The 10,856-nt window shown below is 39.2% G+C and overlaps 1 protein-coding gene and 1 pseudogene across 1 annotated transcript; one reads left to right on the top strand and one right to left on the bottom strand.

Moving 5' to 3' along the window:
• The first annotated feature begins 334 nt into the window (after nt 1-334).
• Nucleotides 335-885, top strand: LOC143603511 (uncharacterized protein At4g28440 pseudogene; annotated as a pseudogene).
• An 8,712-nt stretch (nt 886-9,597) lies between these two features.
• LOC143603507 (uncharacterized) lies at nt 9,598-10,473 on the bottom strand. The gene has a single exon (XM_077080284.1). It carries the CDS (start codon nt 10,471-10,473, stop codon nt 9,598-9,600), a length of 876 nt encoding a protein of 291 aa, XP_076936399.1.
• Nucleotides 10,474-10,856: the final 383 nt, after the last annotated feature.

The following is a 10,856-nucleotide window of genomic DNA, read 5'->3' as shown; positions in this document are numbered from 1 at the left end:
TGTGAATGTTAGTGTATGTTAGTGAACGTTCGTTTATTAAAATATATTAATGTTCGTTAATTTAGTTTGCATAAGTCTGCTAATTTATATATTCATTTAATTTTTTTAGGTCGTTACAATTTAGTCTAGTTTTATTATCTTTTGAGGCTCAACAGGTTAACGTTCATGTTTATTTTTATTAGTGCTCGTTCAATTATGTCCGTTTATATTTGTTCATCTGTGTTCCGTTATGTTCGTCACTTTGTCCATTTATATTATTGAAGCGTTCGTTTATATTGTTAGTGAAAGAACACAAACGAACACGCTGATTTTTTTAATGAACGAGCACGAAAAGTCGAAAACCTTGTTTGTTTATCTGTTCGTGTTCGATTAAAGTTAAACGAACGATCCCAAACCTGCCTCGTTTGTGTTCGTTTGGTTCGTTTACACGCCTAACTATCTTATTAATAAAATACACAACTTTTTCAGTGGACGCCATGAAGGAGGGCAGTACTGTAATTTTACGAAATGCAAAAATCGACATGTACAAAGGGTCCATGAGGCTTGCAGTGGACAGATGGGGGCGTGTTGAAGTAACTGAGCCGGCTGCTTTTTCTGTTAAGGAAGACAACAACTTGTCACTTATCGAGTTTGAACTTATTGTCACAGTGGAAGAGTGAGATTTTACCCTTTTGCCCTTGTACTCGACTCTTTAAACTTATGTGTTGTGTTAATGGGTGGTTTATTTACGGCTTACTGTAAGTTTACTTACCCTTTATGCTTTTGAAGTTAAGAGTCAATGACTGTGTAGTGGTTATTATGGTTATGATGAGTTGAGAAATAGTTGTTTGAGGATGGTAAAACTGTAAAAGTACTTGATTAGTTTAAAAGTTTCATGTTTATGCATTAATATACATATTAAAAAGAGAATAGAATCCTCCTCACAAGATTACTATTCAATTTACTATTCAATTTTTAAATATTTTATTAACTATTATACCCACTAAATCACTAGCATAGTAATAATGTTTTTTATTTCCTTAATTTTACTTTTTTTCAACTAATTAAAATATTTTACAAAACTATATTTTTAAACACTAAACTTGGACAAGGATTGACTTTACATGTTTTATATGTCAGTTAAACGATTTTCTTAAACTTTGCTTTTATATTTTTTTTATTGTTCGTATTTATAATGAACGAAACTTTTTTCATGATTTAAAAGTATCAATCGTCGCATGGTTTTATATATGTGTTTCAACGTTTAATACCTCAACTTTAAATATTTTTTTGGCTTACTAATTCATGTTTATGAATTGGTGTTGGCACCGATGATACTAACCGAAATTGTGTTATTTCGCAGCCGTAACGTGCCAATTTTTTGGGTCTACATATGATAATTTGTTGTATTTTAGCATCGGCGGTTTTATTTATTTTGTTTAGTTTCGATGTCGTAACTTGATACAGACTGACTTCGGGTCGACTTGCAACGAGTTTATGGTTTTAACGTTTTTACTTATATCTTTTTTGGTCAATTTAACAGTCCCGTCGCGAAACGCGGGATCCTAATACTAGTTACATTTTGTTTTGGAATTTATTTATTTTTTGTATGATTTTGGTTTTATCTTAAAATCTTTTATGATATTATGTTTCTCTCAAACGTAAACGTGTTGGTCACGCCTTGCATAGGATCCGATCTTGACCGTTGAACCGTAAGATCAATCTGGTCTTGACTTGAAATGTTGAACTAAAAAACATATAAATGTCCTTTGTTAAAATAGAATGAAAAATTAACATATGAACTAACTGGTTTAATAAGCTCATAAAGTACATATAATAGTGTTTGAAAAATTAACATATGGACCGGTTCCATCGGGTTTTTTTGGGGTTTCGGGTAGGGTAGGGCCGGGTATTGACGGAACCGGTTCCACCGGGTCGGTTCTGGTTCCGGGTGAAGTTCTTGGGGGAAAACCAAAGCCCGGTCCGTACCCGCGGGTAAGGTAGGGTCGGGTCCGGTTCCGGGTATGAACCGCCGGGCCAGGTCCGGAACCAGTTCTTTTGTAAACCTCTAGTGCCAATTAAATCAGCAACCGAAACAACCTACAAAGAACTATAAGCCTTACAAGTCTTGCATGCTATCATGAAGAACAATAATCCATAAGAAAAAGCAGGCAACATCCGTACCCAATAAATCACACAAGTAGCAAAAGTTATTGGTATAATCTGAGAAAAGATGGATGTAGACAAACTTTACTTCTATACAACGGGATGAAAGAATAATTTTTTATTAGAATTTGTGGTCATGGACGGAAAAATTTAAGACAATATTAATTTATGTGTTTATGGTGTGAGAAAAAGTAACATAAACAAAATTTTTAATCATTTTGAGATCTGTATGCTGCTTTAGAGTTACGCATCAATAAAAAACTTCTAACATATTAAATGTATGAATACCATGATTACTTCAAGAAATTTACTTTTGAGAATTCAATTCGTTATGAATTAAAATGTTCTTTTTGGGTTAAAATTGTTTACATATGTTCATAAAATGTCCTTTTTAGAAAATATATAAACAATATGAATGAAAGTTTTCTTCATCGATTTTTGAGATTTTGAAAGCTAGACCGTAAAAAGAACAAAACTAACCAAACAAAAACACAAAGGACCATCGTGCCTCCCAAAAGTTTCAACGAATAAAATTTATTAGGGACACACTATACCATATAAAAAAACAATAAAATGAATATTAAGACAATAAGAAAATGTCGACAAGAAAAAACTCACCTATATTTTGACTTGAATAAGCCATATTTCTTCATCTAATGAAAATGAAAAGCACAAATAATATAGACAGAATTACAAATTTTGTCCTTTAAAAAAAGTCAATTTACGGTTCGTGTCCTTTGTTAAGTTTCTTTGCAGGCGGTGTACTTTAAACATTTTTTTCCTACACGTTATGTCCTTTACGCTAACTGGGTTAGAAAAACTCAGTTAAATACCCTCACGTGAAACGCATGTGAGGGCATATTGGTCTTTTCGTCTACCCTGCAACTTCATCATCATCTTCTTCTTCTTCTTCTTCATTTTGCATATCTCAATCAAAACCCTAAAATCATCTTTAATATGTCAAAATCAAATGTAATTTAAATATTTCAAGATATAACCCACTGTCTCCAACCTCCCGTCACCGTCTTCCCCACTCAACTGCCGCCACCGTCTCCCAGCTCCAACGACGCCACCGTATCTCACCTCCACTGCAGCTAAAAACCCATTAAAACTCTATATATCTCTCTAAAAAACCCTTTACAACCACTGCATCTACCGTCTACGACATCCACCGACGGCCACAGCGAACACAAATCGTCAAACTCTCGCCCTAGTTCCTAAATTAGCCCTAATTAGGGGTAAGCTTGATTCATGGATCGATCGATATTAAAACCATTGAAGCCAAAAATCGAACCCTAGGCATAATTCTAACCTCAACGTGGTGGTGGAGGCTACGCGTGGGTCGCCATGGTAATGGTGGCCGGAAAATCAATTGTGACGTCGATGGTGAGGACCAGACGGTTAAACTCTGACCTCAATAAATTTCATATATGCGAAAAGCATCGTGCAAGGTTTCCGATGACAGCTGGACGGTGGTGGAGGAGTAGCGGTATTCCGGTGGATGGTAATGGCAACCGGACTATGGTTGTCTTCAATTAGATCTGGCGGACTGTAGCAGCCGGAGCTTATCGAGTTTGATTTTCGGTCGAATTACATCGAGAAGAAGCCGGAATTTGATATTTGAAGAACAGAGTGGAATGCCGAGATTGTGATAATGAATTAATGATAATAATCTGGTTATTGTAAGTATGCGTTGATTAATTCAAAGGGATTTTGGATTTTTGTTCTAAGATTAAGATTAATTATGTTTTTTGTGCAATTTGTTTAATTGCTATTATATGAAAGGACAGAACTACCCTCACATGTGCCTCACGTGATGGGATTTAACTGACTTTTTCTAACCCAGTTAGCGTAAAGGACAAAACTTGTAGGAAAAAAAAGTTTAAAGTACACCGCCTGCAAGGAAACTAAAAAAAGGACACGAACCGTAATTCGTCTTATTTTAAAGGACAAAATTTGTAATTGGGTCTAGAAGAAAAGAAGGGGGTGTTTTCTATTTTGTCGGATGTACGTCGAAAACTGATTTAGGCTTCAGTTTCACTTAATAAATGATTCTGGACGTGTTTTAATAAGTTATGTATTATTCAACTATCAATAGTAGTAGAATAAAGATAATTATAAAGTAAATAAAATCAAATGATATCTCCTAACTATGATTATAATGTAACACCAAACTTTGATAATATATTTTTTCAAATATTCAAGCGGAAGGAAAACAAAAACTTAGACAAAGGCGGAAAAAATATGAAGATACATGCTTGATTGCAAGTAAAGCAGGAACACAATCGGTGATAGTTAAGCGATCAAAGCAAATCAACTGCAGCAACGACTATTTGTAGGTTTTTCATGTTTAATAATTATATGAAACGCGAAAGAATAAAATACTTCTTTGTAGAATGCATCATTTTCTGTACCTTATTAAATTATAACTCACGACCTAATTAATCTCTTTCTCGAAGAAAATTCAAAGTGACAAACGATTCATTAATCACAACCTAGGGGTGTTCAAATTCAGTTAAATGTGGGTTCGATTAATTGACGGATTTGGTTAATCGAAAACTCTTAACGATAATTGATGGTCAGTCAACCATGGTTCGGTTAAACGAGCGGTTATGGCTATTTCGGGGTTTTTTTCTGCGTTGAGTTTATGGTGCATAATTAAACCTAAGTTTTCCACTTTTGTTATCGATAGTTAGAATCATATTTCAATTATGAGGGTGATTCAATTCAAAGTGGTCGGTGTAAATATTAGAACTTTAATTTTGTCCTTCATTTCCTGGTCTTTGATTCAGTTTGAAGTTGTTTGATCTAGTAATGACAAGCCGGCCTGAAGAAGAATCGTTGCAAGGTTAATGTCTAGATATGTAGCTTGTGTGCATATCATAGGTTGACCTCAAAGGTACTACGAACGTATGAGTCATAACTAACTACAGTTTGTGCTACAAAGAAGGAAACTGACAAGGTATAAACTCTAAAAAAATTCAAAGTATGACAAGCAACTATTCACAAATCTATTACATTGACTAGCATATGATCAAAAGTTGAAATTTAAATATGGAAAATACTTCTATGTAAAATAAATGTTTCTTGGGATTGGTTCGGTTGAAGTTAGTTAACGAAAATACCTTAACCATAACCAATCGATTTGGTCGGTTTTCGGTTTTCAATTAATTTGCACTTTGGATTTTCATCCCTATACTTAAACTTCTACCTAAAAAATAAATGGTACGGCACAAACATCGTTCACTGCAATGTCATCATAAAATAGACCAAACCCTTGTCTTTTTCCAAAAGTGTGGTTGGTGGTTCGGTCTATAATTTTATCAAACCCCCTCGAAACGGAGTGTGAACATCCTGCAGCAGTTTTAACAATGAACCATGTTTTACCCGGATTACAAACGCAGACCGGCAGACCGTTGCTGGAAACTTTGCATGAGACTAGTGGCAATCTTAGATCTTGAAGTTCATTAATTAGGTTTGGTTGGCTATAGCCGACAGTCATCATGACATGCACGAAATAATTAAACCATATCAACACCAATGCCCACGACAATATTACTTTCTACAATTCTACTCATGGCCAATTAAGCATACTACAAATTCCACAAAAGCAAAATATGCTAATGATAGTGATTGCACTAAACTTGATTCCTTATATATATTTACCAAACATTATATAACTATAGGAGTATGAAACCTTGAATATTTCATTAACATAATTGCCCTATATATACAAGGAGAGAATCCCTCTATTTTGGGGATAAAATCACATTTCTAATAAACTAGATATACATTCAAATTAACAAGATAAACTCTATATTTAACACATGCTCTATTAGACCCCCGCAGTCGAATCCGGAGGTTTATGAAGGCTGAGACTGGCTCTAAAATAACGCCCTCGGTAAGCCCTTTGTAAAGATGTCTGCTACCTGATATCGTGAGGGGAAATGTAGTACGCGAACTAGTCCCCGATGAACCTGTTCACGAACGAAATGAATATCAAGTTCAATGTGTTTTGTTCGTTGATGTTGCACCGGGTTACCAAATAAGTAAATGGAGCTGATGTTGTCACAGTAGACCAGAGAGGCTCGTGAAAGAGGGCGATGAAGCTCAAGAAGTAAATTCTGGATCTAACAAATATCAGCAACCACGTCAGCTATACCATGGTATTCAGCCTCTGCACTCGAACGTGAGATCGTTGGTTGTCGTTTTGACGACCATGAAATAAGATTGTTGCCAAAATATACGCGGTATCCTGATATCGAGTGTCGTGTGTCTGGGCAACCCGCCCAGTCGGCATCGGTATATGCTCGTAACGTGGGGGAAGACACAGGACCGAGAGTGAGGCCAAGATCAGACGTGCCACGCAGGTAACGAATAATTCTCTTCAAACTGTCCCAGTGAGGAAGACGAAGAGAGTGCATGTGCATGCAAATTTGTTGGACCGCATACGAGATATCTGGTCTGGTGAAAGTAAGATATTGAAGGGCACCAGCTAAGCTTCTGTATAACGAACGGTCTTCAAATTCAGGTCCGAAAGAACCGAGCTTGCCTTTGGTGTCAACAGGTGTGGCAACGGGTTTGCATGATGTCATGGCTGCCCGATTAATGATATCATGCGTGCAGCTTTGCTGAGATAAAAACATTGTGTTACCCGTTCTTTTAACAGAGATACCCAGAAAGTAACTAACCGGTCCAAGATCTTTCATAGCGAACTCAGAGCTGAGCTGATCCATAAGGGTAAGACGAAGCTGTTCAGAAGAGTTTGTCAACAAGATGTCGTCAACGTATAGTAAAAGATACGCTGTGTCTTGACCCTGATGGTATATAAATAAGGAGTTATCACTCCGACATTGTGTGAATCCCAACGATAGTACAAAATCAGTGAACCGTTGGTACCATGCACGTGGAGCCTGCTTCAAACCATAAAGTGACTTCTTAAGTAAGCAGACGTGGTCTGGACGTGTCTTGTCTTTGAACCCCATGGGTTGATACATGTATATTGTTTCGTTTAAGTTCCACGTCTGGACGTGTCTTGTCTTTGAACCCCATGGGTTGATACATGTATATTGTTTCGTTTAAGTTCCCGTGTAGGAAGGCATTTGTGACGTCAAGTTGATGAACAGCCCATGCATGAGATAAAGCCAACGAAAGAACTGTACAAATCGTAGCCGGTTTAACAACCGGACTAAACGTCTCCTCGCAACCAATACCAACATGTTGACTTCGACCATCGCATACTAAACGCGCTTTATAGCGCTCCAAAGATCCATCCGATCTATATTTATGTCGAAACAACCACATGCTTCGGATTACATTCATGTGTGGTTGGCGGGGAACTAACTCCCACGTCTTATTATTAATAAGTGCATCGTATTCGTTAGTCATGGCATTCCGCCATTCAGGGTGGACAAGGCGGTTTTGGGAGATTTTGGATGCGGTTCAATGGTTGAAGTGTGTAACTTAAAGTGGGTTTTGGGTTTGAAAATTCTGTCCATGGCGCGAGTTTGCATGGTACGGGTGACGGATAGTGGTGGCAGTGGAGGATTAGAGTTGGGCACGGGTGGTGGTGTAGATATGATGGACGGACCCGTGGTGGATCGTTGTCGGCAGGAGTTTGTTTGGAGTAGTGGTTGCTGCTGTTCGGAAATGGGATGGGTGGCCGTGGTAGGGGCAGCGGCTGGGTGGGTCGTGGAGGCAGTAGCGGGTGTGGCGGAAGTAGATGGTGTGGTGGCGGATGAGGTAGTAGTGGAGGGATTTGGTTGCGGATGGGATGAGATTGTAGGTTGAATACGGTTCCACAGGCTAGGGTGTATGGGTTCAGTGAGAAAAATGTACAGGTCGGATGGAGGTTTAGGCATTTTGGCATATGGGAAAGTTGCTTCATCGAATATTACATGACGAGATGTTATAATTTGACGGGTGGATAGGTCAAGACAACGGTAGCCCCGGTGTTTGGGGGATAGCCGAGAAAGACACACGCGTTTGAACGATGTTCGAGTTTATGGATTGTAGTGGGGGGTTTGAGGGGATAACAGAGACATCCAAATACTCTCAGGTGGTCGTATGTGGGTTGACGATTATAGAGGGTTTTAGTAGGGTTGTTTAGGTTGTTTGGTTTGTTTGGGGTGATGTTGAGAAGGTAGGTTGCGGTTTCGAGAGCGAAGTGCCAAAAGGTATTGGGTAGGTTAGCTTGAGCAAGAAGGGTGCAAACCATGTTGTTAATGGTGCGAATTTTACGTTCCGCTTTGCCATTTTGGGAGGAAGTATATGGACATGAGAGGCGGAAGGTCATGCCATATTGGGTAAAGAATTGGTTGAAGGAACTATTCATATATTCCTTGCCATTGTCACACTGGAGTTGTTTAATTCTTTTATTAAATTGTGTGTGAATTAATTTTTAGAAGTGGCAGAAGGTGGGGTATGTTTGTGATTTTCTACTAAGAGGAAAAGTCCATAAGAAATCAGAAAAGTTATCGATGAATAAGAGATAATAGCGGTGACCCCCGGAACTTAAAACTAGTGATGTCCAAAGGTCACTGTGAATGATATCAAAAGGCAAACCAGTACGATTACAAGAAGCAATAAACGGGAGTTTAACACTTTTTCCCAAAACACATGGTTCACAAAAATTTTTATTACATTTAGAAAAAGAAATAAATTGTGATTTCTTCAGAGAATGTAAAGGTCTTGAGCCCGGATGACCAAGACGTGATGCCACAGTGATTGGGAGATCGCCACATTTGCTTTGTGAGAAGTCACCTTGGATAGCATATGTGGCGTCAGTAAGTAGAGATCACCGGTACTGTTGCATCTGAGGATAGGGGTCCGCATCTTAAGATCCTTCACAGAAAAACCGAAAGGGTCAAATTTAATGGATACCCAATTATCTGTAGTTAGGCGACGTACAGATAATATATTATGAATTAAGTTGGGTGCATAAAGGACGTTGGTGAGTTTAAGTGGTGGGTACGGGTCAGGTAGGGTCTGCGTGCCTTGTCCAATGACGGGTATAGTGGTGCCATTCCCAACGATTATATTACGATTATTGCAATTATTAATAAAAGACGAGAAGTTACCTAGTTGATTGGTCATGTGAGTAGTGGCGCCGCTGTCCATCGCCCATGGCGTTTCCGGTGGATTTAGTGACATGGTGTATAACGCCTGCTCGATGTCTGTGGGGGCGTATCCAGCGGCTAGAGATTGGCTTGGTCTCGGACCCAGAATGCCCGGTGATTGATTACCTGTTGGTCTAGGAGTTGTCGGGTACGGGCAGGGAGGTTGAGTTTGCCACTGCGCGGCTTGCATAGAGTTACCCCAGGCCGGTTGAAATATCCACTGTCCAGGCACATTCTGATAAGTGTTAGGAGTGTAGGGCTGCCCACGGCCCAAGTAGGTACGGCCACCAGACCGCCCGCGGCCGTGACCACGGGTTCTGCCGCGGCCTCGTCCTCATTCTGACTGGCTATCCGAGGTTTGATTTTCCGTGCGGATCATAGAGGGGTCGGGTTTAGTGGTTGTGGTGTGGAGGGCGGTGGCGGCGAGTTGGGAAGCATGGAGAGATAGATTTTCCTTCCGATCGTACTCGCGCATTAGTTTTGAGAAAGCCTCGTGGAAGGTGGGTAACGGGGTGAGGTTGGAGATTAGCATGGCTATGCCTTCGTATTGTTCATTGAGTCCCGAGATCAGTTGTTGGACCATCTTTTCGTCCGACAGTGGAGCGTCAACGTTGGCCAATTGATCCGCGATAACCTTGACTTCCTGGCAGTAGGCCGCCATGTTGTCGAAATTATCTAATCGTGTATGATTGAGTTTCTGGGTGAGGTAAATACAGCGGGACGATTTGTTATCTTGAAACAAAGTTTCAAGGGTTTTCCATGCTTCGTAGGCGGTGTTGGTTGGTTTCAGAATGGTGTTAAGAAGGTCAACAAAGATAGTGCCATATATCCATTGGAGGACTATGGCATCTAGTCGATCCCAAAGGTCATCAGATGGTTTGTTGGTATCGGCCGTAGAGGATTCAGGTTGGGGTGTTGTTTTTGGCAGCAGGTGGCCGTAGACCTGATAGGCTCGGCAATAGATTTTAAAGAGGGTTGACCAGGATGTGTATTGCCCGGAGGTGTTGTCAAGGGTGATTGGGATGAGGTTTTTGATATTGGAGACCGTGATGGCCGGTTGAAGTTTAGAATCCATGGGGAAGAGCGGTGTAGGATAGTTGAATAAAGAAGAGAGGGGTTGTTGATCGCCGGAATTAGAAGAAGCCGGCGGTCTTGGGGGTGGCTTGCGATACCATATAGAAGTATGAAACCTTGAATATTTCATTAACATAATTGCCCTATATATACAAGGAGAGAATCCCTCTATTTTGGGGATAAAATCACGTTTCTAATAAACTAGATCACAATCGAAGTTTTATATAATTTACTATATAATTTGAATGTAAACTAGATATACATTCAAATTAACAAGATAAACTCTATATTTAACCCATGCTCTATTAATAACTCATGATGATGTTTTAAGCATGATGATAATGACTCAAATTAAGCAGCCCCCATGCACTAGACATACGTGATAACCTTGTATATGTGCATTGAAACAAAAGCGAAATACACACCACCAGGTTCAATTTAGCAAAGCTCTCTAAGAATGCAATATTTCATTTCAAATTCTTTTTTTCCTCTAAAACGACTCATTTCAACTTGAGCCGA

Source organism: Bidens hawaiensis, unplaced genomic scaffold (genome assembly GCF_021521415.1).
Source record: "Bidens hawaiensis isolate Kalapana, Puna unplaced genomic scaffold, B.hawaiensis_p1.1 tig00062068_1, whole genome shotgun sequence".
NCBI lineage: Eukaryota > Viridiplantae > Streptophyta > Magnoliopsida > Asterales > Asteraceae > Bidens > Bidens hawaiensis.
This window is presented reverse-complemented; position numbering and strand designations above follow the sequence as displayed.

What these genes read in the sequence shown, in the direction of transcription:
- LOC143603507 (XM_077080284.1), bottom strand. Translation starts at nt 10,473, where the DNA reads ATGTTAATGAAATATTCAAGGTTTCATACTTCTATATGGTATCGCAAG.